At 37.8% G+C, this 26,671-nt stretch overlaps 1 protein-coding gene across 2 annotated transcripts in view; it reads left to right on the top strand.

The window, feature by feature from the left end:
* DPY19L1 (dpy-19 like C-mannosyltransferase 1) overlaps positions 1-26,671 on the top strand; it is a 92,881-nt gene that overhangs the window by 27,975 nt on the left and 38,235 nt on the right. For both annotated transcript variants that reach the window (XM_070369520.1, XM_070369519.1), the window contains exons 7-9: positions 11,076-11,133; positions 23,336-23,427; positions 25,650-25,749. In XM_070369520.1, coding sequence (XP_070225621.1) covers positions 11,076-11,133; positions 23,336-23,427; positions 25,650-25,749 — 250 coding nt within the window. The remainder of the gene's footprint in view (positions 1-11,075; positions 11,134-23,335; positions 23,428-25,649; positions 25,750-26,671) is intronic.

Genomic DNA, 26,671 nt, shown 5'->3' with positions numbered 1-26,671 from the left:
TCACCATCCCCAGATGAGCACTGTGGAGTCACTTCTGTTCTCTTGGCAGTTGTACTGCACCCTGGGGACCCAGGTGTGTAAATTATACTCCAGCAGGGACCTGGGTTTATATTACGGTGAATCAAGTCTTCCATCACTTTTTCTATCATTTTTTTTTCCTTCCGTTTTTAAATGTTCTTGACATGAATATTTTTAGAAGTCTCAGATTACTAGGTGATTCTTACTGTTTTCTTCCCTGGTTGTTAGGTTTGCCATCCTTCTAATTTTATAAAGTGGGATAAAGCTGCAGACTTCTTAACATGTGGGTTAAGAATAAAGAGGAGGATGTCTTCAATTGAATTTAGAATCTGTTTATAAAAACTATGTTTCTATTGAGAAATGAAAGTTGAAATTTCTTGAGCAGATTAGAAATTTATAGGCAAATTGAGTATGATGTTTTTAAATCCAGAAGTGTCTTAAAATAATACCTGTGTTAAGTTTTCTGAAGTCAAGTAAGCCAGTTCATTTCAGCAGAAATGGAAGTGGAAGGGAAAACAAAACATACACAAACAATGAAATGGGGCTGGGCTGCCAAGCTCTGACTTGAGGAGATGAAGTAAGACATTTTTGCAAACACGACCTATTCATAATATACCTTTTTGTCTGGAATTCTCAGTGTTTTAGTATTTCTTCAAAACACCTATTGTTAGTTATTTTCTACAAGCTGTGTTGTTAAGTCATAGTTACAGTTATGTATTTCATAAGATAATCTGATATTTCTCAGCTGCAGACTAACAGTTTCTGGGGGCCAGTTTCTCAAGACCCCTCATGTCTCCGTTCTGCAGGGAGGTTGGAACATGTGAGAGTAGTTAACAGGCAGTTAGGAAAGTCCTCATTGCTTCTTGGGGAAATTCATTCATTCCTGAGAGATGGAATTCTCTTATTGATAAATGCCAAAAGCTTTTCTTGTTGGACCTGAAGGGCAGATGTCATGCAAGTAATATTAATCCTTTTCTTCTTTGTTGTTTGATTTTAGTATTATTCTGGAAATTGAGATTGTTAAGTAAGAATAGATTGGATGGTACATATAACTATTTATTCACCCTGAAGTTATGGTTTGCTGGTAAATGTTTAACAGCCAGCTCTCTGGGAAAAAAATACATATTAAACAAATTTATTATAAATTTTATTGATATAAAAGATGTATACAAATAATAAGAGAGTTTCTAAACAGGATTTCTTTTTTCTTTTTTCTAAATAGCTCACCAGAAATACTCTGACTAGTTCAAATAAAAGAGGGATGTGGTCCTGGGATACAGAGGTATTGTGGAATTAGGGAACAGGAAACCAACTATTTGGGCCTCATAAAAACTGAAACTGGGAATTTGAAAGGCCTTTTACCCAAGGAGGCCTAGCCTCTCCATATCACCTCACTCTCCTTTTCACTCCTGCTGGACTTGTCTGTCTCTATTACTTCTCTGATAGAGGTGTCTGGGTGTGTGTGTGTCTGTCTGGGTGTGTGTATGTGTGCTCCAGAAGTACATCTGTTTCACAAGTTTGTTGGCTTTAATCATTTTGCCTTCCTTTGAAATTTAGAGGAATTCAAAACAAACCTTGAATGTTTCTATTAGTGGAAAACTAATATAGGACAGAATTAGCCCTGAAAGAGGGATGTCCCTTAGATGTGTTTTTATTTTAGGGCTCATCCCCCTGTTGGTTTTATAGAGTTCGAAGGAGTTATTCTTTATTTGTCACTATCCTTCAGTCTGTCTGTTTTTCGATTCCTTCCCTTCTGCCAAGGAACATCTCTTCATTTTCCTTTCAGAGGACAAAATGGAAACAAGATTTTTTGATTGGACTACTGCTTGGGTGTCCCTGTCATCCCCAGTCTAAGCTGTGAAACTCCTATTCCTTCCTCTACTGCAATCTGGTCGCACCAGTGGTGAGAATGTGGTCCCATCCACCTGTACCACCAGCCCCTTCTATGGACATTATCTGGCAGCCAGGCCAAGCCATTCTTTTGTCTGGTTTTAGTCTAAGGATGGTAAAATAATGACATGAAGCCATTCAAGGTTTTCACAGAGAAATGCGATGCCCAGCACTTTTGTGCTTAGTTTTTTCTTTAGTCTCTCACTGATGATTATGGCTGCCACCATCTTTAGAGTTTCTGTAGAGAGGTACAGAAACTGTAGCTGAAGGATGGATAAAAATCCTTTCCCCACAGTTAATAAGACAAGAAATAGAATCATTACAGCACCTAATTTTGAGTAAGATTTTTAGATCATGTTATAGAATCTTTGAGTCCTTTTCTATTCAGTGTTCTCCAGGGTGCCCAGAAAATACCTCTTCTTGGTTTTGAGGCTCCTTCAGCATTTGGCTTTCCATTCTAGATTAAGCATCATCTGAGTAGATCTGTAGAAAACAGTGTTGCTGCTGCTGCTACGTTGCTTTAGTAGTGTCTGACTCGGTGCAACCCCATAGACGGCAGCCCACCAGGCTCCCCCGTCCCTGGGACTCTCCAGGCAAGAACACTGGAGTGGGTTGCCATTTCCTTCTCCAGTGCATGAAAGTGAAAAGTGAAAGTGAAGTCGCTCAGTTGTGTCCGACTCTTCGCGACCCCATGGACTGCAGCCCACCAGGCTCCTCGGTCCATGGGATTTTCCAGGCAAGAGCACTGGAGTGGGTGCCATCGCCTTCTCTGAGAAAACAGTGAGCAGTGAATAAAGTTGACTCTGAGTCCACCTGTGCTGCCTGTTACCTCTCCAGACCCTGCTGTCTCCCTGGGCTTTTGTTTGTTGTTCTCCATGGAAAATACTTTTACTGAACTTTTCTTTTAGGGCTTTATAAGAAACAGTTATATGAAACCCTTTATTTTATGTTTCATGCATCTCTGTGATTATCTACTATAGTATAGTACCCACTATCCTCGCTTAAAAAATAATACAATATAGTATTTTATTTCCTTTGGTGATGAATAAGAATGTCTGTTTTCATGTTACCTGGAAAATTTTTATGATTGTTTTACTTATAGTTCTTTCTCCAGAGAAAATCAGCAAGTTCCCAAATAAGTTTATTCAGCTTTTTTTTTTTATCCTATTCTACAGCTGGGTATGAGACTTACTAGAGTGATTTTAAAGTTAATTGTCATTTTCTGTGTTGGCTTTTGTGATGAAATGAAGCACCAGTCCGTTGCCCTGTCTGTCCCCATCGCCCATCCGTTTCTTTGTCCAGAGAAATGACTTTCAGACAGTGGTCCATATTTATGTTGTTAAGACCAAATAAATATTGCGCACTGCTTAGTCGAGTGCTGTGCTCTGTGCTTGGCCCACTAAGTCGTGTCTGACTCTTTGTGACCCCGTGGAAAGCAGCCTGCCAGGATCTTCTGTCCATGGAATTTTCCAGGCAAGAATACTGCAGTGGGATGCCATTTCCTCCTCCAGAGGATCTTCCCAACCCAGGGATCAAACCTGCATCTCTTGTGTCTCTTACATTGGCAGGCAGCTTCTTTACTGCTGTCCCTCCTGGGAAGCCCTGAGTCTAGTAGGGTAAATAATTGTTTATGTGGAAACATTTTTTTTCTTGTAGTTAAGAGTCATCTATTATTTTGTTTTCCTTCACTTTTTGTATACCAATTAATTATAAACCACAAGTAAACTGTAAAATAATTTATATGTTGCCAAATATATAAAATTCACCATTTCAGTTTTCCCACTCCTAAACCTTGGGGCCTCTCTCCTGGAACCCTATGTCTTTTGGTTCCACACTATACTGGTCACTAGTTTGACTGGTTTTAGAAAAGTTCATTTGGGTTTTTCCTTAAAAACCTGAATAAACTTTTTGGCCAACTCAGTACTTTAGTTTTCTTCAGACTTTATTCCACTGTCTTCTAAGATTCACTATGGCTTTTCAAAAGTTAGGTGCTGTTCTGCCATCAATTCCTTTTGTACCTGGTTCATTTTTTCTCTGGCAGCTTTTGGATTCTTTTTTCCATGTCTTAAGTAAAGGTCATGATGTAGTAGATTTTGTTTCATTCTTTATATCAGATATTCTAAAGGCTTTGTTCCTCTGGACATGTGCATTCTTCTGGGGAAAACTTTCTATATTATTTCTTTGATGACTTTCTCTTCTCCATTGTCTCTCTTTTCCTCAAAATCCTATTGTTTGGATAGGGGACTCTTGGATTGAAATATAATTTTCTGTTTTTTTTTTCCCCCTCCCTTATTTTACCTGTTATGTTTTACTGTAGTTTCTATGAAATTTCCAGCTCTTCTAAAGAGTTTTGAGCTTCAAGTTTTATTTTGTTTTTTGCATTGTCTCTCACCTGAAGATCCTCCTTCAATTTGTATTGTGAGAAAAGCCTGGCCATTCTTTTGTAGACCAAAGCTACTCATCAGAAAATGCCTTTCTTTCACATGAGGAACCAACCAGTCACAGAGTGCAAAGAAAATCCTCTTTCGGTTTTGTGTTCTTCTGTTGTCTTCCTTGGCCATTGGAGACTCATAGTGGCTTCCTTGATACTAGAATTTTTTTTTTTTTTAACTACTTTATTTCTAAATAGGTTCCAGACACTTTGAGGACCTGGAAGATTAGTCTGTATGTCAGACCTCCCTTTTAATTTTGCTTAATGCCCTCCTTTCTTCCCCTGTAGCTCAGCTGGTAAACAATTCGCCTGCAATGTGGGAGACCTGGACTCAATCCCTGGGTTGGGAAGATCCCCCAGAGAAGGGAACGGCTACCCACTCCAGTGTCCTGACCTGGAGAATTACATGGACTGTATAGTCCATGGGGTCACAAAGAGTTGGATACAACTGAGCGACTTTCACTTTCTGTCCCGAAGTGAATAGTCACAGTTAATATAACCAATTTTCGTACATGTCCTTCTCATGACCCAACCCAAGTCACCTATGAACTGACACAGTGGTTTTTTTTTTTTTTTTCTTTTTAGGCTCTGTGGCAGAACTAAGTTTTTATATCAAGATTTTACTTCTCCCTAGCCCTTCACCTGTTCTAAGGAAAAGTTGAATTTCTTATCCTTTATGCTAATTTTGCTTTCATTATTTTACTTGACTTTTTTGTTCTTCATTAATAAATCAGCATTTACTGCTTACACAGGCTGGATTTTTGGTTAAAAACGTGTCTTAAATAGGCTGTGAATTGTATCAGCTCAAACTTTTCCAGCTCCATGTTTTTTTGTTTTTGTTTTCTTTTCAAATGTTCTATTAGCTTGGTGGGCTAGCACATCTTTAATCATTTGGTATAACAGTTGTATATGAATATTTAAAAGATAAGTATTTCTCTTCAGCATGCATAAATTGATGAAAGTTATTAGTTGAAAATATTGGAGTCTTTTCTACAAACTCTGCCTCCTCTTGTGTCATTATCTCAGCAAATGACACTAACCACACTGTTTGTTGCCCAAGTCTGAGCCTGAGAAGATATCCATGACTGTCCCCTTTTGCTACCTCTGATGTCCTAGTAGTCACAAAATTCCATTGGTTTCTTTCTTCAGAATATCTCTGGCATCCCTGTACTTTCTTTGTCCCCCAGCACTCTGTCTCCCTGGGATAGTCCGACATTCTCTCTCTCTCTCTCTCTCTGGGACCCCCAGCATCACTCTTTACTAGGATACCATGGTTTTCTCTCGTAGGCATCTCTCTTCCTAGAATCTCTTCTTCTGCCATCAGTGCTGTTCCCCACCAGGCTATTTTACTCACTGCAGTCATTGTGATTTCATTTGAGGGACTGTAACAATACAGTGCAACTGGAGCACAGGTTTTAGGGTGGAAGGAAGAATAGTGAAAGGGATCTGGAGGTATATACACAGCCAGATCCCACGCAGCATCCTAGACATGTTTAGGTGTTTGAATTTCCTCTGGAGAACAATGGAATGCCAGTGAAGGATTGAGTGGGTAGTTCATGTTATTGTATTCATTTATTTGTAACGATGGCATAATGCAGAGAATATTGTAGGAGGAGTGAACATGGACGCACAGCCTAATGAAGCTGTGCGGGAAGGCATTGCAGTTGTCCATGGGGAAGGGGGTGGTGGCCTGAGCTAGTTTAGTGGGGGTGGGATGGAGAGAAGTGGACGGTCTCCAAGGTATTTGGGAGGCATAGTTCATGAGGATTTGTGATTGACAGGTTTTTAAAATTTTGTTTTATAATTTTAGGACAGCACAGGTTTGCACATTGGTATAATTTTCTCCAGTGGTGCTCAGCAGAGGGTTAAGAAACTCGGTGTACCTTTGAGGTAGGAGAAAGCTGTGAATATTGGGAATGAGCTGGAGTGTTGGGAGATGACAGCTCTGAGGAGAGCATGTGAGAGAAATGAGCTCTGATGAGCAGGGTTTAATGAAGATGACAATAGAGGAGGCTGCTGGCCTCATCTCTGGGCCTAGAACCATGTAGGAGCCTGACAGAGTGACTCTCCCAGCAGAGTGAGGTTTCAAGGCAGGAGGGGAAGGAAGCATCTGGGTAAAGGCTGAGCTGATGGGGAGGAAATTGTGCATCATGGAGTGGAGGTCCCAGTACCAATGACAGGAAATGTATGTTTAACCACAAGGTTCCCCAAAATGAATGCCAGCAGTGTTCTGATTGAAGACTTTTCATGTTTTCACTTACTCTAAAGATACCTTTTGAATCTCTACCTTAGGAGAGGCTCAGTATTTGGCACTATAACCGTTGCAGTGATGTATCAAGAAGTTCACAGTCTTGTAAATAAAACTCTTTTTCTTGGTCCTAGCAGACAGAGAGTTAAATTAAAAGCATTGATTATTTGCTTATAACAGAGTGGCAGGACCACGCTGAGAACTTTTCTCAGCCCTCCTGATTCTCATTCTCTTTCTCACCTTTTACTTTCTCTTTTCTTAATGTTCAAAGTATCCCTGCCCCTAAGAGAAGGTTTCCCTGGTGGATCAGTGGTAAAGAATCCTCCTGCCAAACAGTAGTTGCGGGTTCCATCCCTGGACCAGGAGGATCCCCTGGAGGAGGAAATGGCAACCCACTCCTGTATTCTTGCCTGGAGAATTTCATGGACAGAGGAGCCCTGCGGGCTACCGTCCGTGGGGTTGCAAAGAGTTGTGCGCGACTTAGGGACTAAACAATTAAAAAGTTCAAGGGAGGATGCTCAGCTCTCAGTCAGGTCTGGTGGTCTAGCAGGTGCTGAGGCTTACATCTCATTAAATTCGCGACTTGAAATCCTCTCGATTGATTTGTTTCTAAATTACTCTTTCATATTCTTTTTCTTAAGCATTTACACAAGGGTAATTTAATACCAGGCTTCCCTGGTGGCTCAGCGGTAAAGAATATGCCTGCAATGCAAGAGATATGGATTTGATCCTTGGGTCGGGAAGATCCCCTGGAGAAGGAAATGGGAACCCACTCTAGTAGTCTGGCCTGGCAAACCCCATGGACAGAGGAGCCTGGCAGGCTGCAGTCCATAGGGTCGGAAAAGAGTTGGACACCGCTTAGTGAATAAACAACAACAATGATTACTTTTGTTTCTGTGTTTATTTTGAACTTTGCATGTTTCATAATTCTTTGGTATATAGAGGTAAAAACTGCAATGATTAACAGAGCCTACCAAAATGTGATGACTGGTTTAAATCCACTTTACAGAAAGATTTGGGAAAGAAGAAAATTACAAGATTATTAAACATTAGAATTGATAAGTATTTTTAAGATTTTTTATATTCTTATCCCCTTATTTTATATCTAAGGAAATTAAGGTCCAAAAGGTTAATTGGGATGTATGAATAACTGTGGCAAATGTTTACCAAGCTTAGAATGCTTTAAAATTTGCACAATAGGAACTTTCATATTTTCTGACAGTTGGTGGTAATATTGCAGAAGAAACTTTTTTTTTTTAACCACTAGGGAATGCTGAAATATCAACTAATCAACTGTAATGGAAAAAAAATTAATTTTAAATATTCTGGTTGCTACATCTTTTCTGTTTAGCAAAATAAAATGACCTATGTGATAGTCTTTAAACACCAGAGGGTAGGAAGTTAAATGCTGGGAACACTGTTTTGGATTTATTGCAAGTCATATCATTTCCTAATGATTGGAACATAGAACATTCCTTGTAGATAAGCAAGGTTTTTTCTCTGCTCTTGGCTATGCGGAGCCTCAATATACCAGAAAATCTGCCTCTCTGCCTGGTTAAGCAAAACTGTCTGTAATCAAAAGATGCTGCACTATAATCTAATTATAGGAGAACACTGTATAATTTTGAGATGGGGAAGACCTTCACAGACAAGCCAGGAAATGCAGAAGGAAAGAAGAAAAAATATTGATATTTTACTATAAAATTAGCTACATAAAGTTAAATTTTTTATTGTAGAATAAACCATAAGTTATACCAAAAGATTTTGTCACATATATAACAGTAAAAAATTTATGTCTCTAATCTTTAAATAGGGAAACAGAATCCAATAGAAAAACAGATAAGAATGTGAACAGAACAATTCACAGAAGAGTAAATGAAGAAAGCAAAATGACACAACCCACTGACATAATGCTTTGTACAAATAGGCAGGAAGAACAAATCAAAATAACAGTGAGAAAAAATCTCCACCCTTTCTATGGGCAAAATGTAAAAGGGTCTGGGCACATTGGGTTCTGTGTTATAGCGAATCAACCCCTCACACACTGGTGAGGGTGTGGACTGGAGTGGGTCTTCTGGAAAGTCTGCCTTCTTTGACTCGACAGTCTCACAGGTCTATTTGATAGAAGTAAAAACACTATTTTTTACATGTGCAAAGATGTTCTTTTATCATTTAAAAAATTATAACAAGGAACTGAAAAACATCTGTATGACCAATAACAGGGAAAGGGGGGAACAAATTGCAAAGTGTTTGTACTGTGCAATGTGTGACATCTGTGGAAAAGAATGCTTTGGGTTAAATTAGGAATAACAGATTAATTAGGAAAGGAACATTTTGGAGGGATGTTAATAGTATAATAACATTAAAATATGTGTTTGTATGGTTATAGAGAAGGATTTGGAAGGATGGACGCACAACAAATGTTATTGATTATCTTTAGTGAATAGGATTGGAGGAGGGTTGCTGGCAGGAAACCATTTTTTAAAAATATGTAGCTCTATGGCTTTTTGTCTTGTTAGAATATGTTCTAATTGTTAAAATATATTTGTCTCTTTAATACCTAATATTTAAGCATCTAATTATTTAAATCCATAACGCATTCTTTTTCTTAAACGTTTTCTTTTCAGTGGTGCTTCATTGCCGCACACAGGCTCTCTCTAGTTGCAGCGAGCAGGGCTACTCTCTAGTTGCAAAGGGCTCCAGGGTGTGCACGTTTCAGTAGTTGCAGGGCACGGGCTCAATTGCCTGTGGCATGTGGAATCTTCCTAGGTTAGGGATCAAACCCACATCCCCTGCATTGGCAGGCAGATTCTTAACCACTGGGCCATCAGGGAAGTCCCCATAATACATTCTTAAGCTTCCTAAAGTCTCATCACTTACATTGAGCCTAGAGTTTGCCTGTTTGCTGGTCTTTTGAAGTAGCCATGCTGTGCCTCTTGAGGAGAGAACCCCAACTTCCAACCCCTGTCCTGTACCCTTTCTAGCTCCTTTATCTGCCTTTCTTATTTCTGTAATCCATCACTTCAATACTGTCTGGCCAGCATGCTGTTTCTTTGCCCCTTTATATTTCATTTGTGCTGGTCCAAGTTAATGACCAGTGGAGAAAGATCACACAGCCTTACTGTTAGTGTCTCTGTGACAATTTGTGATCTTGAACTTCTATTGATCCCTTAAAGAGGGCTCTACAGCCCTTCTGTTTTCCCTCCTTACCTCTCTCCTAAGTGCAAGTGGTATTTCAGATACCTCCTCCTCCACTTTCCTCAGACCTTTAGCACTGCTCCCTGTTCTCTTGAGCAGCAAGTGGCTCTGTGCCCTAACTCTATGGGGAAAATAGCAACTCTGTAAACTCCTTGCCACTAAACATGTAGACTCCACTTCCCTCTTGAGCCAAGGCTGACTGTCCCTATGTGCTGGGGATCCCAGCCCTTCCTATTTGCTTCTGGGGATGTTGGGGAGGGTGTATGTTCTCGGTACATGAATTATCCCTGCCATCTCATGTATCTTCTCTGTGTTTCCTCATTCCTACACCCTGAAGAATAAACATAATGGCCTAGAATACCTGTGTCTGATTCTTTGTTGCTTTTCTGTGATATACACATATTTTTGGGTGGATAGAAGGAAGGAAGGATATCTGGGTAAAATTACAAGAAAGCAGCATGAGCTAAAGAGAACTCAAAGACCTCAAGAGTAGAGATGAAAGAAATGATGAAACAGATCTGAAAACAGCCTTCCTTTCCCTTGCTCAGATGCTTTTGGTTACGGTCAGAGTAGAATGGGGACGTAATTCACCCTTACTGAGCAAATGAAGCTTTAACTGTTGGGACTGTCAAACTACACCATTGTGGTTTCTTAGCTAGAGATATAAGCCAGATTCTTATATTTTGATGTTTGTGTTGTGTTTCCCAATTTTCTGAAAATAAACAAATGATAAAACTTAATCTGTAAACGAGTGTTTCGCAAGCATGTATAAAGGTAGCTTGGAGATGGGATTTGGGAAGTACTGAATTAGTTAAATCTTTAACGTGCTAACACACTTTGTGAATTTCCAGGAGCAGGAGGCAGTATGGAGATTTCCAGCTTTCTGATCATAAAGCAGTTTTCTGTACTAGCTTCCATCCTCTCTCCTGAATGTATATTATATGCAAAGAAAAATAGTTGGTACTAAAGAAGTTTAAAAAGTGAAAAAAGAAAGATCAGGTTGCATGGTGCACAGTAACATGACGAATAAGAATTTTTTATTCCTTGTCAGTTTCTGTTTTTCTGTACATTTTGAGCATGGAGAATGTTTTTTTAAAAAAACAAAACTTTTTTTTTTTTTAAACTAATGATACATTAGAGGAAATAAGCTGTTTTGTAAATAATAGAGTTCTAGTGTGGCTAAAACTTTTTGTAGTACTAGCAGATTATCATGTTATGTTATTTCAGGGTTTTATTAGGATTGACCTGATTTCTGTTACTGGAGTTACATTTTCTTATATTCTTTTCCAGCGGCAGCCGTTTAGGAGGCTTGGTTACAGTGTTGTGCTTCTTTTTCAATCATGGAGAGGTAGGTAGTAAACAAATATTTTCAAACTGTTCAGGGGTTTTACTTCTAGAAACAATGTTTTTCACTTAAGTATTTTTAAAAATTTTAAGACATTTTACCAATACAAATTTTACTAATATAAAATATAGAAATATATAGAAATTTAAATATATATTTAAATTTCTTTAATTTCTTTAAATTTAATCTGTAGTTCAGTTCAGTTTAGTCACTCAGTCATGTCCCACTCTGCGACCCCATGAATCGCAGCACGCCAGGCCTCCCTGTCCATCACCAACTCCCGGAGTTCACTCAAACTCAGTCCATCGAGTCAGTGATGCCATCCAGTCATCTCATCCTCTGTCGTCCCCTTCTCCTCCTGCCCCCAATCCCTTCCAGCATCAGAGTCTTTTCCAATGAGTCAACTCTTCGCATGAGGTAGCCAAAGTATTGGAGTTTCAGCTTCAGCATCAGTCCTTCCAATGAACACCCAGGACTGATTTCCTTTAGAATGGACTGGTTAGATCTCCTTGAAGTCCAAGGGACTCTCAAGAGTCTTCTCCAAACCACAGTTCAAAAGCATCAATTCTTCGGCGCTCAGCTTTCTTCACAGTCCAGCTCTCACATCCATATATGACCACTGGAAAAACCATAGCCTTGACTAGACCGACCTTTGTTGGCAAAGTAATGTCTCTGCTTTTGAATATGCTATCTAGGTTGGTCATAACTTTGCTTCCAAGGAGTAAGCATCTTTTAATTTCATGTAGTAGCAGTCTTTAAAATCAGAGAAGACAATGGCAACTCACTCTGGTACTCTTGCCTGGAAAATCCCATGGATGGAGGAGCCTTGTAGGCTGCAGTCCATGGGGTCACAGAGTTGGACACGACTGAGTGACTTCCCTTTCACTTTTCACTTTCATGCATTGGAGAAGGAAATGGCAACCCACTCCAGTGTTCTTGCCTGGAGAGTCCCAGGGACGGGGGAGCCTGGTGGGCTGCCGTCTATGGGGTCGCACAGAGTCGGACACTACTGAAGCGACTTAGCAGCAGCAGCAGTCTTTAAATGTTTAATCTTATTTTGATTCAAATTTTAAACACTAGCATTTATCTTAAATTTTATAACCATTGTATCTTTTGATATATCTCTTAGTGGCTTAAAGAAATAGTGGGTCTGTGTTAATTCTGTATATAATTTAAAATTGTGAAAACTCTTGTTTTAACTGTAATAAAAATAAGCTAGCCATGTATCCATTAACTTCTTGTGGGGGGTAACTTTTTGATGTAGGAGCTATTGTATATGTTTCTATTTTAATGCATTTATATTAAACCTTGTTATACTTTTAAGGGTCCTTTGAAGAATGTTTTATTGTATCTATAAATTTGTGCATGTATCCAAGTTCTTTCTAAAGAGAATAACATTGTAAAAAGCATAGACTCTGCATCCAGGCTACCCCTGTTCAAATCCTGACTCTGCCATTTAGTGACTAAGTGACCTGGGCAAGCCCTTTAATCTCACCCACCCTAGTTTTCTCTTTGTAAATGGGCATAATAATGTTATCCATCTCATTGGATTATTGCGAGATTAAATGAGCTCATATTTGTAATGTGTCTCAAACAATGTTTGACACATAGTTGCTGCTAAGTAAGTATTAGCTGTGTAATTGTATTATTATTGGTAACATTTTAGGTTAAATTTTAATATAAATTCAAGATGCCAATGAAATCCTTCCACTAACTTAATTATAATTGTAAATGAATTTCTAGTAATATATATGTATATGTTTGGTTTTCTTTCATGAAAGTTTTCTATGAGGGGAACTCTCATATAAAAGGTCAGGTTGTTTTGTGTGAAGTAACTTAATCCTTTTAAGTGTTTCTACACTGTCTACAATATTTGAATATATACATGTTACAAAGCTCTGAGGGTAGTCATACAAAAACTAAACTGTAGACTCAGGGTTGAACTTACTTTTCTTATCATTTAGTGGATTACTAGTGAAACGTAAACTAGCACATGCGTAGTATTTAAAATCACAGAAATTTAAAGCTAGAGTGACTTTATAGATTAGAGTTATTTGACAATTGATTGCAACATGACATCAATTAATTAATTTGGTCTGAAGTTTAAACAAAGAAATAAAAGAATTATTTGGCTCTTTTTGACTGTGGATGCTGCTTAGTGCCTTGGTGTGGACCATAAAACATTTGGAAGCACAGATCTGTGAGAATGCCCTAAGAAATAGGAAATAATTGCTTAACAGTGGAAGAAAGGAGCATTGGGTGTTCACAGTGAGATGTTGAGAAGAAAGAGATTACTGAAAATTTCGAAGCCAAGGCACAGTTTTAAATATTACTATCTCTTAAGCAGAAAGGTCTACTGTGTTATTCTCAGTGTAAATTCAGTTCAGTCGCTCAGTCGTGTCCGACTCTTTGTGACCCCATGAACCGCAGCACGCCAGGCCTCCCTGTCCATCACCAACTCCCAGAGTTCACCCAAACCCATGTCCATTGAATCGGTGACACCATCCAACCATCTCATCCTCTGTTGTCCCCTTTTCCTCCTACCCTCAATCTTTCCCAGCAACAGGGTCTTTTCAAATGAGTCAGCTCTTCGCATCAGGTGGCCAAAGTATTGGAGTTTCAGTTTCAGCATCAGTCCTTCCAGTGAACACCCAGGACTGATCTCCTTGCAGTCCAAGGGACTCTTAAGAGTCTTCTCCAGCACCACAGTTCAAAAGCATCAATTCTTCGGCACTCAGCTTTCTTTATAGTCCAACTCTCAAATCCATACATGACCACTGGAAAAACCATAGCCTTGACTAGACATTCAGTTCAGTTCGGTCACTCAGTCATGTCCAACTCTTTGCTACCCCATAAATTGCAGCACTCCAGGCCTCCCTGTCCATCACCAACTCCCGGAGTTCACCCAGACTCACATCCATCGAGTCAGTGATGCCATCCAGCCATCTCATCCCCTGTCGTCCCCCTCTCCTCCTGCCCCCAATCCCTCCCAGCATCAGAGTCTTTTCCAATGAGTCAGCTCTTCGCATGAGGTGGCCAAAGTACTGGAGTTTCAGCTTTAGCATCATTCCTTCCAAAGAACACCCAGGACTGATTTCCTTTAGAATGGACTGGTTGGATCTCCTTGCAGTCCAAGAGTCTCTCAAGAGTCTTCTCCAACACGGGGTTATTAATTTTTGATCATACATTTTTCTAATAATTTTGATACTCTTGTAGCATGAACATCTTTCTTAGCAGTCTTTTCAGTTTTTAGCAATGAAATAGACAGTTCAGTTCATTTTTAAGGGTGATAGATTTTTTTTTTTTTAACACTTTTCAGCTACTTGGGATATTGAAGCATACCTAGGGATTACTTTCTACTTAGGAAAAGATTAAATGAGATTAGAATTAAAACTGTAGTTTTCCTGAATTAGTTAAGTAAATAATTGTACTTATATCAGTGACTGTAGCTTTAAAATATATAAGTGACCATTTTGAGTAATGACATTAATTGAGAACATAAACTGTAGTTTTGGATAAAATAATTGTGAGATCACAAGTAACTGAAAATGATTTTATTATAATTTTTAATTTATTTTGGTTTTCAGATTGTAAGATTTTCAGACCCTTGTTCTCTTCTCATTTTTAAAAGTGTTGTTTAAAGTACATAGTTTTTATATTGGGGGGGCGGGGCACAGCATCTACTCTGGTTGTAACTATTCATGTATTTAGTGAACTTTTCCAGAGAAGCACAATGTGTGTCGCACTGGAATATCTGGCCGTTTTCTAACTGGTACCCTTCTTTCTTAGAAGAGTTATTTAAATCATGTGAGTGAGTGGTTTATGTGCCAAAAAACAGTTGTGAATTGTTTTCTGCTTTTAAGTTCTATTTGCATTATTTAATTTGTTCTGTAATTGAGTCTAAGATAGTATTTTTGTTTTCATTGTTGTGTCATTTAGTTTCTAAGTCACGCCCAGCTCTTTTGCAACCCCATGGACTATATAGCCCACCAGGCTCGTCTGTCCATAGGATTTCCCAGGCAGGAATGCTGGAGGAGGGGGTTGCCATTTCTTTATATGATGTACTTTCTGAAGCATTCCTTTCTCAGATGGTTTTACAAGGGGAAATTTTTGCTCTAATAGAAGAACTACAAATTATGTAGCATAAATGATTAATCAAATTATTTAAAAGGAAAATTTTAAACCCTCAAATCTGAAAAATGTGAAAACATAATAAAGAAGCTATTAGTGGCTCATAGTAATGATCAGTAATATTGAGGCTATATATAAAATTATTTTATAATAAAAATTATGCAGATGTTTTATCAAACTTTTTAATTAAATGTTAATTCTGTTCCTATTGAGAATTTTTGCTAAGATGAAAACTAACAATTTTTCTTTGCTTTTAAAATGTTTTCTTATTATAAGATATTTATAGCATTGGTTGATTTTTAGCATGCTAATTGAAAAGCATTTAGATGGATACATTAAAAAAAAACTAAATGCAGTACTTTTCTCCAGTTTTTGACTGTTAAAAATTCATTTTATGTGAAATAGGTTTGTTTAGCTTTTTATGATGAGATCTTTTCTTGCCAACTTAAGGAACCTTTTCTCGTTTCCTCTTCCTTCCTCCCTTTCATTTCTAATGATGGTAAGGACATTTGTTCTGGGTCTTGTGTTTATTCAACTCATTTAAAACAACATATATAGTCAAATCACTTTGCTGTATAATAGGAATTAACAACACTGTAAATCAACTATACTTCAAAAAAATAAATAGGGAAAAAACAACAGCAGCATATACTGAGGGCGTACCCTATGTCAGGATCTGTAGAGGCTGCAGATGTTTCAGTTAGTAAAACAAAGGTCCCTTGTGGATGTGAAGGTGGAACAGTCTTCTGCTAAAGGTGGGGGGTTGCGGGGGTTTCCTGATTTATTTGGGGAGAAGCAAGGAGGCCATTTTGGAGGAGCAGAGAGTAGAAGGTATAAGGCCAGACAGTGAAAGGTGGAAGGTGGGATGTGGAAAGAGCTGATTCTGTAGTCCTGTCAGTCATTGTAAGGTTCATTTGGAGCAGATGGAAAGGCTATGGAGGGTTACCTGCAGACGAGTGACATGATTTAAATATTTTTTACATTAATTTTGTAGATAGTGTAAGTGCAAGATGTATTATTTATTCAGGCAATTGAGTGCTGTGTGTATTTGTGAGACTTAATTCCAGAAGTCCATAAACAGAGTGTGTGCTAGTCTTAGTTGGAGATGAATCTGTTGATGTAGTTTGAAGACTAGTAATAGCTTCTAATGTGGCAGAAAACCAGCCTCCCGCATCTTTCACGCCCTGGCCCTTTCTGGGTCTCTCCGCACTAGGGCATTTTCTTCTTGCCTCAGCCCTGCTGTCCTTCCTTCCTCTAGTTCCCAGAAAGGACTGCTCCTTTTCCTGTCTCAGGGCCTTTGCACATGCTCTCTCCTGTGTCCTGCCTGTTTCCCTCTCCCTGTGTCTCCTAATCTATGCCTGGTTAACTCCTAGTCATCTTTCATAGCTGGATGTTTCAATTTGGGTTTCGGTGGTGTTCTTCGTTTCTTCCTGCAGATCTGGGTTTCCATCTGGTGTAGTTTCTCTTCAGTCTTAAGAACTTTATTTAGCATTGTGGTACAGATCTGCTGCCAATAAGTTCTCTTAGCTTTTGCCTTTCTAAAAACATCCTTATTTTCCTTCATTATTTTTTAAGTGCCTTTTTTTTTTTTTTTTTTTTGCTGGATAAGAATTCTGGGTTGAAAGCTTTATGTTTAAGCTCTTTAAATGTCATTCTTTGTCTTCTGGCTTCCATTGTTTGAAAAGTCATCTATCACACTTACTATTGTTTCGCTGAATGTAATATGTTTTCTATAATGGTTTGAAGTTTTCTTTTTTTGTATTTGATTTCTCTTGGTTTGATGGTGATGAACTTAAATGTGGTCTTCTTTGTATGTACCCTGCTTAGATTTCTCTGAACATCTTTGTTCCGTGGGTTGATTTTTTAAATTGGTTTTTAGAAAACTTTAGCAAATATCTTTTGTTCAGATACTTTGTCTTCCCCATTCTCTTTCTTACTGTCTTTGAGGATTCCAGTTCCATGTATGTTCAGCTTTTGATGTTGTCCCGCAGGTTTTTCGTACTCCCTTCATCTTTTTGTTTGTTTGTTTGTTTCTCTTTCTCTATTTGGATATATTATTTGTCCCTGAGTTCATTGATACTTTATTCTGATACATTGTCTGCTTTAATGCCCATCTAGTGAATTTTTTATTTTAGATATTATAAATTTAAGTTTTTCCCGAGCTTCTATTTCTCTGTTGAAAATTCCTATCTGTTCACCCATTTTATCCATCTTTTTCTGTAAATTTTTAAACCTAATGATTATAGTTAAATTCCCTGTCTGCTAATTCCAACATTAATGTTCTCTGTGGATTTAAATTTTCTGACTAGAATTTACCTTTTAATTGTGGGTTATGTATTTGATTTTACATGTCTCATAGATTTCTATTTTACACAAGATATTTTGTATAACAAAATGATAAAGCCAGAATTAAATAATTGTTTTTGCTTGTTTTTTTTTTTTCCCCCCATCAGAGAGGGAATATCTTTTCCTGGATTGAGCATGTAGGGTAAGGGCCAAGCGATTGGATCCCGCCATGAGTCTTGCTAAGCTGGGGAGTGCTGTAGTTTTAATTAAAATTTTCCTCCAGTTTCAAATGAATGAAGGAAATTTCTGCCCTGTGGCTCACTCTCCAGTTTCCCAGATGCTCACTCCAGGGTATGATCTCTTTGGTCTTACAAGCAATTGAATTTGGAGGAGGTAAATTTTTAGCTTTTTAGTATCAGTCCATCACTGGATTCAACTTCAGCAGTTTTCTGGAAGCTAAACACGAGATTGTGACTTCTTTCTGCCTCCTGACTGTTCTTCAGTGCTTCTTCTTTTTTCAAGTTTTTTTTTTTTTTTTCCATGTCGACCATATATTAAAGTCTTTATTGAATTTGTTATGATATTGCTTCTGTTTTATGTTTTTGTTTTTTGGCCATGAGGCAGATGGGATCTTAGTTCCCCAACCAAGGATAGAATCTGCACCATTGCATTGGAAAGTGGAGTCTTAACCACTGAACTGCCAGGGAAAGTTCCTGTTTGTCTCTGCTTCTTCACCCTAATCTGAATATTAAATTAATTTAGTACTGTTTGTTGAAAAGACAATTCTTTTTCCTTTGAATTGTACTGATGCTTTTGTCATTAATCAAGTGACTGAGTATCAGTAGATTTGTTTTTAGACTCTCAAATCTGTTCCAGTTTGGCTGTTTATCTTTAAGTCATTATCATGCAATCTTAAATATTGTAGCTTTAAAAGTGTGGTATCTGGTAGTAAAAGTCTCTAACACTGTTTTTTTCCAGTGTTGCTTTAACTAGTCCAGGTTCTTTGTATTTTCATATGAATTTTAGAATCAGTTTTCCATGATTCCTCCTTCCCTCAGCACATATACAACCTGCTTGGACTTTAGTTATTGCCTTGATCTCTAGATCAATTTAGGGAGAAGAGGCATTCTAAATATATCAAATCTTCCCATCTGTAAACATAACTATTCTTCATTTATATCAATCTTCTTCAATTATTTCAGCAATGTTTTTTATATCATAATTTTTGTTAAATTAATTCCTAAGTTGTGTGTGTGTGTAGGCACACATGTGTATTTTGGTACTATTCTCTGCCCTTTTGATGTGTCCAGTGTTCTTTATTTATTTCCCTCAGTGTTCTTTGAACACTTACTTTCTTGCACAAAAAGTTGTTTCAAAATCACTTAGTACTTTCCTGTCCCTAGATTTGGAATCAGCTATTTTCCAAGGAATCTTAGATCCTGCTGGTGGAAAATGGTATTTAGAGACCAAAAGCAGGGTGCTTAGTGTGCTTATTACTGCTTGGATGTAATCGCTTTTAGCTTCTTTCAGCAAAAATCATTAATTCACACCGATTCCTCCATTGATTCTGATCTAGTAATCCAGTGTTATAAACTCTGCCTTCCCCTACTCCATATTTGTATCTTCTGCCTCCCCATAATGTAATTGTATTTACTTATTTGCTTTATTCTGTAGTATATACAAAATAATTTCAGAATTCGTACACTAATACGATTACTAACAACAAACCTACTAAGTAAAGCTTAAGATTTCTTTGCTGTTCTTTGTTTCCTAAGATCATATTCTGCTAAGGAATACAGAGTTCAAAAGCGAAATAGCTCGATATATACCTAAATTATTTTTGCTTCTCTGTTAGGTTACCATTCAGTGCAGTTGGAATCATTTGTTTCATTTTATATTTATATTGTTTTTGTGTCATGACGAATACTTTAATACTGTATACAGAATATTGAGCATGTTGATAATAACCTTGAGTAGTTTAGTTTACAACCACATAGTAAAGGTGGTAGAGTTGATAACACCTTGTCAGGCATTTTTTCTATGTTTAAATAAGTAAGGAAAGGTCAGGTTTGAGTTATTGGTACAAAGGATGGAGTCATGAAGATGTAAGTTATTGCTTATCCAACAAAGCTGACTCATTTCACAGAAGTTTTTTTTGCAAACTTTATGGTAGGATATGCTGTTATCCTGGGAGATCAGAGACAAAAATAGATAAACATTTCTTTCCATAGAACCAGTAGAAATACTTTATTAAGATAGTAAGGGCTTCCCCGATGGCTCAGTGGGTAAAGAATCTGCCTGCAGTATAGGGGACACGGAAGACCTGGCTTTGATCCCTGGGTTGGGAAGATCCCCTGGAGGAGGAAATGGCAACCTTCACCTGAAAAGTCCCACAGAGGAGCCTGGCAGGCTACAGCGCACAGGTTCTTAAAAAGTGGAACATGACTGAGCGACTAAGCACTCACACAAGCACACAAAGCTTGTTAATAGCAATTATATGTCACTGAAGCATTAATTTTTGTGTAAGCAAAAATTGTATTACAAATTCAAATTGATGTATGTATCAATAACTGATGGTTCAATTGGGCAGTGTATCAGTACATGGTACAGAAAGAGATAAAAGCTCCAAGAAACCTACCTGACTTATAAAGTTGCAGTCCCACCAGCCTCATAAAGCCAATGCCAAGCTAAGGGTCTGCCTAAACAATGGGGCTGCCCAGGTAACATCAGCTAGATGATGTTGTGTGGCTGTTGCATTTTTTGTTGCATCCAGCATTTTTATGCTTGACATCTGGATAGTTGAATCCTTAAACCTTTACTGTTCTTAGAAAAGGAGTAGCCAAACCCGTGGAGGTCAGGAATCATTTTGGAATCACTTGTATAGTGTTTACTATTGTAGCTAATACAACAGTGCAGCAGTCAAGAGGTAGGATCGTTGTTTTAAGCTCAAACCTTTTAACTCTAATTAAAACTCTGGAACAAGCCTTAAACATGATCTATTTGATACTAATACTGACTATAAGTTATAATTGACTAGTCAGTTCTATTTCTATTTTTAAATTATGAAAAGAAATCAATTATGCTCAGATCTCTAGTAGTATAAGTCACCTATTTGAAAAGAGAGGTTGAAAAATGAAGCTGTTTATTGCTGACATTTCTTTGTTTTTGTTTCTTGAGTACATGACTAAAAGATTTAGCCCTTACCAAGCCAAATAGATTAAAAATTATGTAGTGGGTGAGGACAGTTTAAACAGTGCAAGATTTTTTTATTGAATTTATTTTCACAATTAAAGAATTTCTTATTCTTTGTCAGAGTGCAGAGTACTTTTCTGTAATCCTTTTTGAAGCAGTTCACGTGTATATTTCCTCCTTTCTTATATTTCAACCTATAAAGAGAATTATAGATTTTTATTTTCCACTTAAAATTACAGTTAAATAAAAATACCTATTATTGTTACTTAAGGTATGATTAAGACACATCTTTTTAAAAAAATTTTCGTATTATATGGTATCATTTAGATCAGCAGTTATGTTTGTTTCAGATTCAGAAAAGCACCCTGTGTTATTGGAGAAACAATAAGAAACATGTTCACATATATTTGAATTCATTCACTCTTAACATTTTAGAAGGAGAAAACCTTGCTCTTTGTTATAGTTTATAATTGAGCTTTCTTATCCATACTTTACAGAGGATGTAATTGAGTTTTAGCAAACTGAGTGACTATTGCTATTAAGAGAAATGAATTTCTAAGAGATGACAACATAGTTGAATTTAGTAATGAAATAAATGTGGGTGAACACTCTAAGGAAAATTTTCAAATTGTGTATTATATAGTTTAAATATTTTCTTACTGGTTTTTGCATAGAGATTGGTAGCTTTATAAATTTTGGCTATATATTTCTTCTATCAATCATACTGAAATCTCTAATAAACTAATTAATTTAATAAACTAACATTTTTTAAAATTGTATCTCAACAAACATGCATTTTTAAAGACTTTCAATCTTTTCATATTATCTTGCATGTAAGTTCATTTAAAAATATATATTTATGTTAATTTCATAGGGAATGGTGACTTTTGGTAGAAAAAGAGAAATAAATTGACTCAAACTTTCTATAGGGGTAGTAGAGATATCTAATAGTCTAAGGCAGAGCTAAAATAAAGGCTTGTATCCATCACGATCTTTGTCATTCTATATATTCCTTAAATTTACCCTGCTTGACTTGAAAGATGCAATGATTCCTTCTAGTGTGACTAGCTTAGTAGTAGTGATATCAAATTGCTTTACATTTAATCCAGGGCTGTTTTCTTCAAACTGAAACATGGACTTATTAATATATTTAATATATATGCAGAAACATGATAGAGTACTAAAACTGGACTATTATGTTATTTAATCAAATCCAAAGTTAGCTTTCAGAAAGGCTGATAACTATTTTAGAATTTCTGTTATTTTATTTGATCTCCTGTACCACTTTTTATAAATACTTGGCAGCTCAGGTCAAAGAAGTAAAAACAAAAATGGAGTGCTCCTTTTAAGTGGTATTGTCGATAAAAATACTAACAGTGATGTCCCCAGAGAGTTTTGAAATATTAGCTATGAATCAGTTCAGTTCAGTCCCTCAGTCATGTCTGACTCTCTGTGACCCCATGGACTGCAGCATGCCAAGCTTCCCTGTCCATCGCCAATTCCTGGTGCTTGCTCAAACTCATGTCCATCGAGTCAATGATGCCATTCAACCATCTCATTCTTTCCCCTTCTCCTTCTGCCTTCAATCTTTCCCAGCATCAGAGTCTTTTCCAGTGAGTCTGTTCTTTGCATCAGGTGGCCAAAGTATTGGAGTTTCAGCTTCAACATCAGTCATTCCAATGAATACTCAGGACTGATTTCCTTTAGGATGGACTGGTTTGATCTCCTTTCAGTCCAAGGGACTCTCAGGAGTCTTCTTCAGCACCACAGTTCAAAAGCATCAATTCTTTGGCGAATTCAGCTTTCTTTGTGGTACGACTCTCACATCTGTACATGACTGTTGGAAAAACAATAGCTTTGAATACACGGACCTTTTTTGGTAAAGTAATGTCTCTGCTTTTTAATATGCTGTCTAGGTTGGTTATAGCTTATCTTCCCAGGAGGAAGTGTCTTTTAATTTCATGGCTGCAGTCACCATCTTCAGTGATTTTGGAGCCTAAGAAAATAAAGTCTGTCGCTGTTTCCATTGTTTCCCCATCTATTTGCCATGAGGTGATGAGACTGGATGCCATGATCTTAGTTTTTTGAATGTTGAGTTTTAAGCCAGCTGTTTCACTCTCACTTGCACCAATAGGCGCTTTAGTTCCTCTTTGCTTTCTGCCATAAGGGTGGTGTCATCTGCATATCTGAGGTTAAATCTGAGGTTATTGAACTAGTTATGAATAGTTTTGCTGAAATTCATGTGAAAGAAGACAAACTATAGTTAATTTTCATAGTCACCTCAAATGTAGTGTTTTTAGTTTTGGCAGAACATTTTCTTGGTGGTGTTTTCCCTCTGTTCCTTTTAAGCTGCAGGTGAAGCTTTTTAGGACTTTGCTGTTGACAATTCATGATGTTACTGTTTCATAAGGTCTTATGCCATGTGTGCCTTCCTCCTAATTTGGCTGTTGGTAAAAATGTTAGTATCAATAGTTTGTTTTCTGGCACACCATTACATTGTGAGAAAAGCTTAATAGCAATTTTCAGTTGGTATGTCTTACTCAGCACATTTAGCAAAGTTACCATACACTATGAATTTGTTTTTTTTTTTTTTCAGTGTACCCGTGTGATGTGGACACCTCCTCTCCGTGAAAGCTTCTCATATCCATTCCTTGTACTTCAGATGTTGCTTGTGACTCACATTCTCAGGTAACTTTGACTTATCTTTAAAGGTTGTTATTTGCTTTGCATTGAATAACTTAAGCTGGAATTTTTAAAACTTCCGTTATGAAAACAATGTAATAAAATAATTAAGATGATGCTGTTGCTAGGTTGCTTTCATAAAGGTATTTTAAGACTATAACTTCAAAATATGTTACTACCCAAAATGTTTTCTTAATCTGCCTTCTAGTCTTCTTTCCTTTGATTAGTGATCCACAGATACGCCAGAGGAGCAACAGGTCTGCTTCTGCTTCTGCCATCTCTGCTTTCCCAGGTCGTTTTCTGCCACCACAGCAGCCTTCCAAAAATAGGAAGAAATGGGGAAGCTGGTGGCAGTAGAGTGTACCTACCCAAGAACAGTTCATAGAATACGTGTGGTCAGGAACTGTCATATGTGTAGTTCTTTCTGCATTTGTTTAGCATCCCTGAGAACTGAATAGCAGGGGTAGAAAGAAACCTTCTGAGTAGATAAAGATATGCTAGGAGAATTCCTGCTAGAAACGCAGGATTGGATTGGGCTCATCCCTGTTTCTCTGGCCTTCAGTTAGAGACCTAATAGAGATGCAGGCACCACAGTGGTAGAAAGAGAGTTTAAAGGAGAATAGTTTCCTCCCCTTCTACTGAAAGATACAGAATTTAGACGGATGCTGCCTTGTTTCACAGGGTGACGATAAAAGAAAATGGAGTGTAGGAAACAATAGAACAAAGCATGATGAAAATCTGAAGATGACTCAGACTAGTCTAACTCTGTTCAGTGCAGAATTCAGGAGAACTGGTTGACGTGTGTTACATCAAACCCTTTGGGTGATCCATTTCCCCATGATGAGCTTGGCAGGAATAGAGCCATTATGTGGCTTTGTCTCTTAGTGTTTTTAGACCGACCTTTCACAGAATATGGGATGGGTGGCAGCTTTTATATTAGCTCTTAAAGTCTTTGCAGCTCCAGTCTGATTGCTCTGCCTTAAATTCCTCTTTTATTATGGAAATTAGAGCTTCTTTAGCATCTTCAAGTAAGCTGACCTCTGGATTCAGCTTTAGTTCTGGCGCACCGTGATAGACCTTTCCTTCTCAAACACTTTGGGAAGAAGTGATGTGCTGTATGAACACCTGATTCTCCACTGCACGTGTTGTGTCACCACAACCACACTCTTGATCTTGGTTTTTTTCTCTAATACAGTGCACACAGTAGACTGCCCATCAGTCTCTGTTTTCTGCTTTTCACCTACTTTTCTGCTTCTGTCTTAAATCCAGTGCTGGCAAACTTTTTCTTCCTCTTATTCCCTTGCTAATATGCTCTGATTGTCCACAGCTGCTCAGATCAGAGATCCAAATGCCCCCTGCCTTTGCCTCCTCTTCTCTTTTCTGTGTCCTATTCATGCAGAACCCAGCTTTTATCTCATCTCCTCCAGAAAACGTCCATCAGCTGCCCAGCCCATATCCTAAACACTTGCTTGCTTGTCTGCAGAATACTTATTGCTTAGAATCTGCTACTTCTGTGATTTTTTTTCATAGGCATCATCTATCTCTCCAAATTAATCTATTGAATGCAGCTTTACATATATATATTTGGTTGTGAATTCACCAAAATATAGTTTGAAAAAACTCAGCAGATACACTGACTGATTTCCCCCTCTCCCCTTTGGAAACTTTGTTTTTTTACAGTTATTGCTGTTGTTTAGTCGCTGAGTCTTTCTGACTCTTTTGCAAATCCATGGACTGTAGTCACCAGGCTTTTCTGTCCATGGAATTTCCCAGGCAAGAACACTGGAGTGGGTTGCCATTTCCTTCTTCAGGGTATCTTCCCAACCCGGAGATTGAACCCGTGTCTCCTTCACTGGCAGGTGGATTCTTTACCGCTGAGCCACCTGGGAAGCCCTTGTTACAGTTATACTGGGTATTTACTTTTCATAGTAAGTTGTTGTAATTGGGTGTCAGTAGGCATAATTTTTAATCCATTGGCTCATTTTATGTGTTACAACCAGATTGTGTTTAGAGATTCTAATTTGTAGCGATTTGGAGCCATGCTAGAATGTTTTCTGATTTGTGTGTCTGTTAATCACTCAGTCGTGACTGACTGTATGTGACCCCGTGGACTATAGAGCCTGCCCGGCTCCTCTGTCCATGGAATTCTCCAAGAATAATACTGGACCGGGCTGCCATTTCCTTCTCCAGGGGATCTTTTCTGGTTAAACTTATTTTATCTTTTTAAGGGCTACGAAACTTTACAGAGGAAGCCTGATTGCACTCTGCATTTCCAATGTATTTTTTATGCTTCCCTGGCAGTTTGCTCAGTTTGTACTTCTTACTCAGGTAAGGTGCTTATATTTTTAAACTGAATTAAGTTTAGTATATTTGATTATAAGAACTTAATTATCTAAAATTATAGAACTGATATGTTACATGATTCTAAGTCCTAAAATGTTCTTTTCAGTTGATATTTTGAAAGAAATTTCAAGATAGGGCAATAAATAAGATTTATTTATTAGTGGATATTGAGAGTGGGGAGTAGAATGTGTGCTCATTTTTCCCTGCACCCACTACTTTGATTTTTTCTTATACTGGCCTTATTCCTATTCATAGAAAGCAACTTGAGTTGCTTTTAAATGTCCTTTGAAGTGTCTTGCTTGAGAAAGGAAGTCAAGCCTGGATTTGAGACCTAACTCTGTTCAGTAGCTTCTTAGTTGGACAGACAGCCTAACTTTTCTTAGTTTGAGTTTTCTCATATATGAAGTAGAGAAAATGAAATAACCTACTGTATTGGGTTGTGATTAGGATCAGATGGGGTCATGTATGTATTATAAGACTCCTAACACATTACCACTACTTAATAGGATGTCAGGTTAGCTGTTTCTATCATTTTTTTTTTATTAAGAGAAGCTTTGAAAAAGTGAAAGTGTTAGTCGCTCAGTCGTGTCTAACTCTTTGCCACACCATGACTGTCACCTGCTGGGCTCCTCTGGCCATGGAATTCTCCAGGCAACAATACTGGAGTGCACAGCTATTCCCTTCTCCAGGGAATCTTTCCAACCCAAGGATCGGACCTGGGTCTCCTGCATTTCAGGTGGCTCTATTTGTACTTAATTCTTTATTTGATGTTACCTTTTAGACTCTCTTGTCTTATTTAGTTTGTTGACATTTTAAATGTTTCTGGTTTAAAATGTCCCTGAGGGTCACTTCTTAAAACCCAGTAGGCCTGTTGTGTATTGCTTAACTCCTGGAATGGAAAGGGAGA

The sequence above is a fragment of the Bos mutus genome, chromosome 4 (assembly GCF_027580195.1).
Source record: "Bos mutus isolate GX-2022 chromosome 4, NWIPB_WYAK_1.1, whole genome shotgun sequence".
Lineage (NCBI taxonomy): Eukaryota > Metazoa > Chordata > Mammalia > Artiodactyla > Bovidae > Bos > Bos mutus.
Note: the sequence above shows the minus strand (reverse complement) of the source record. Positions and strands in the feature narration are given on the sequence as shown.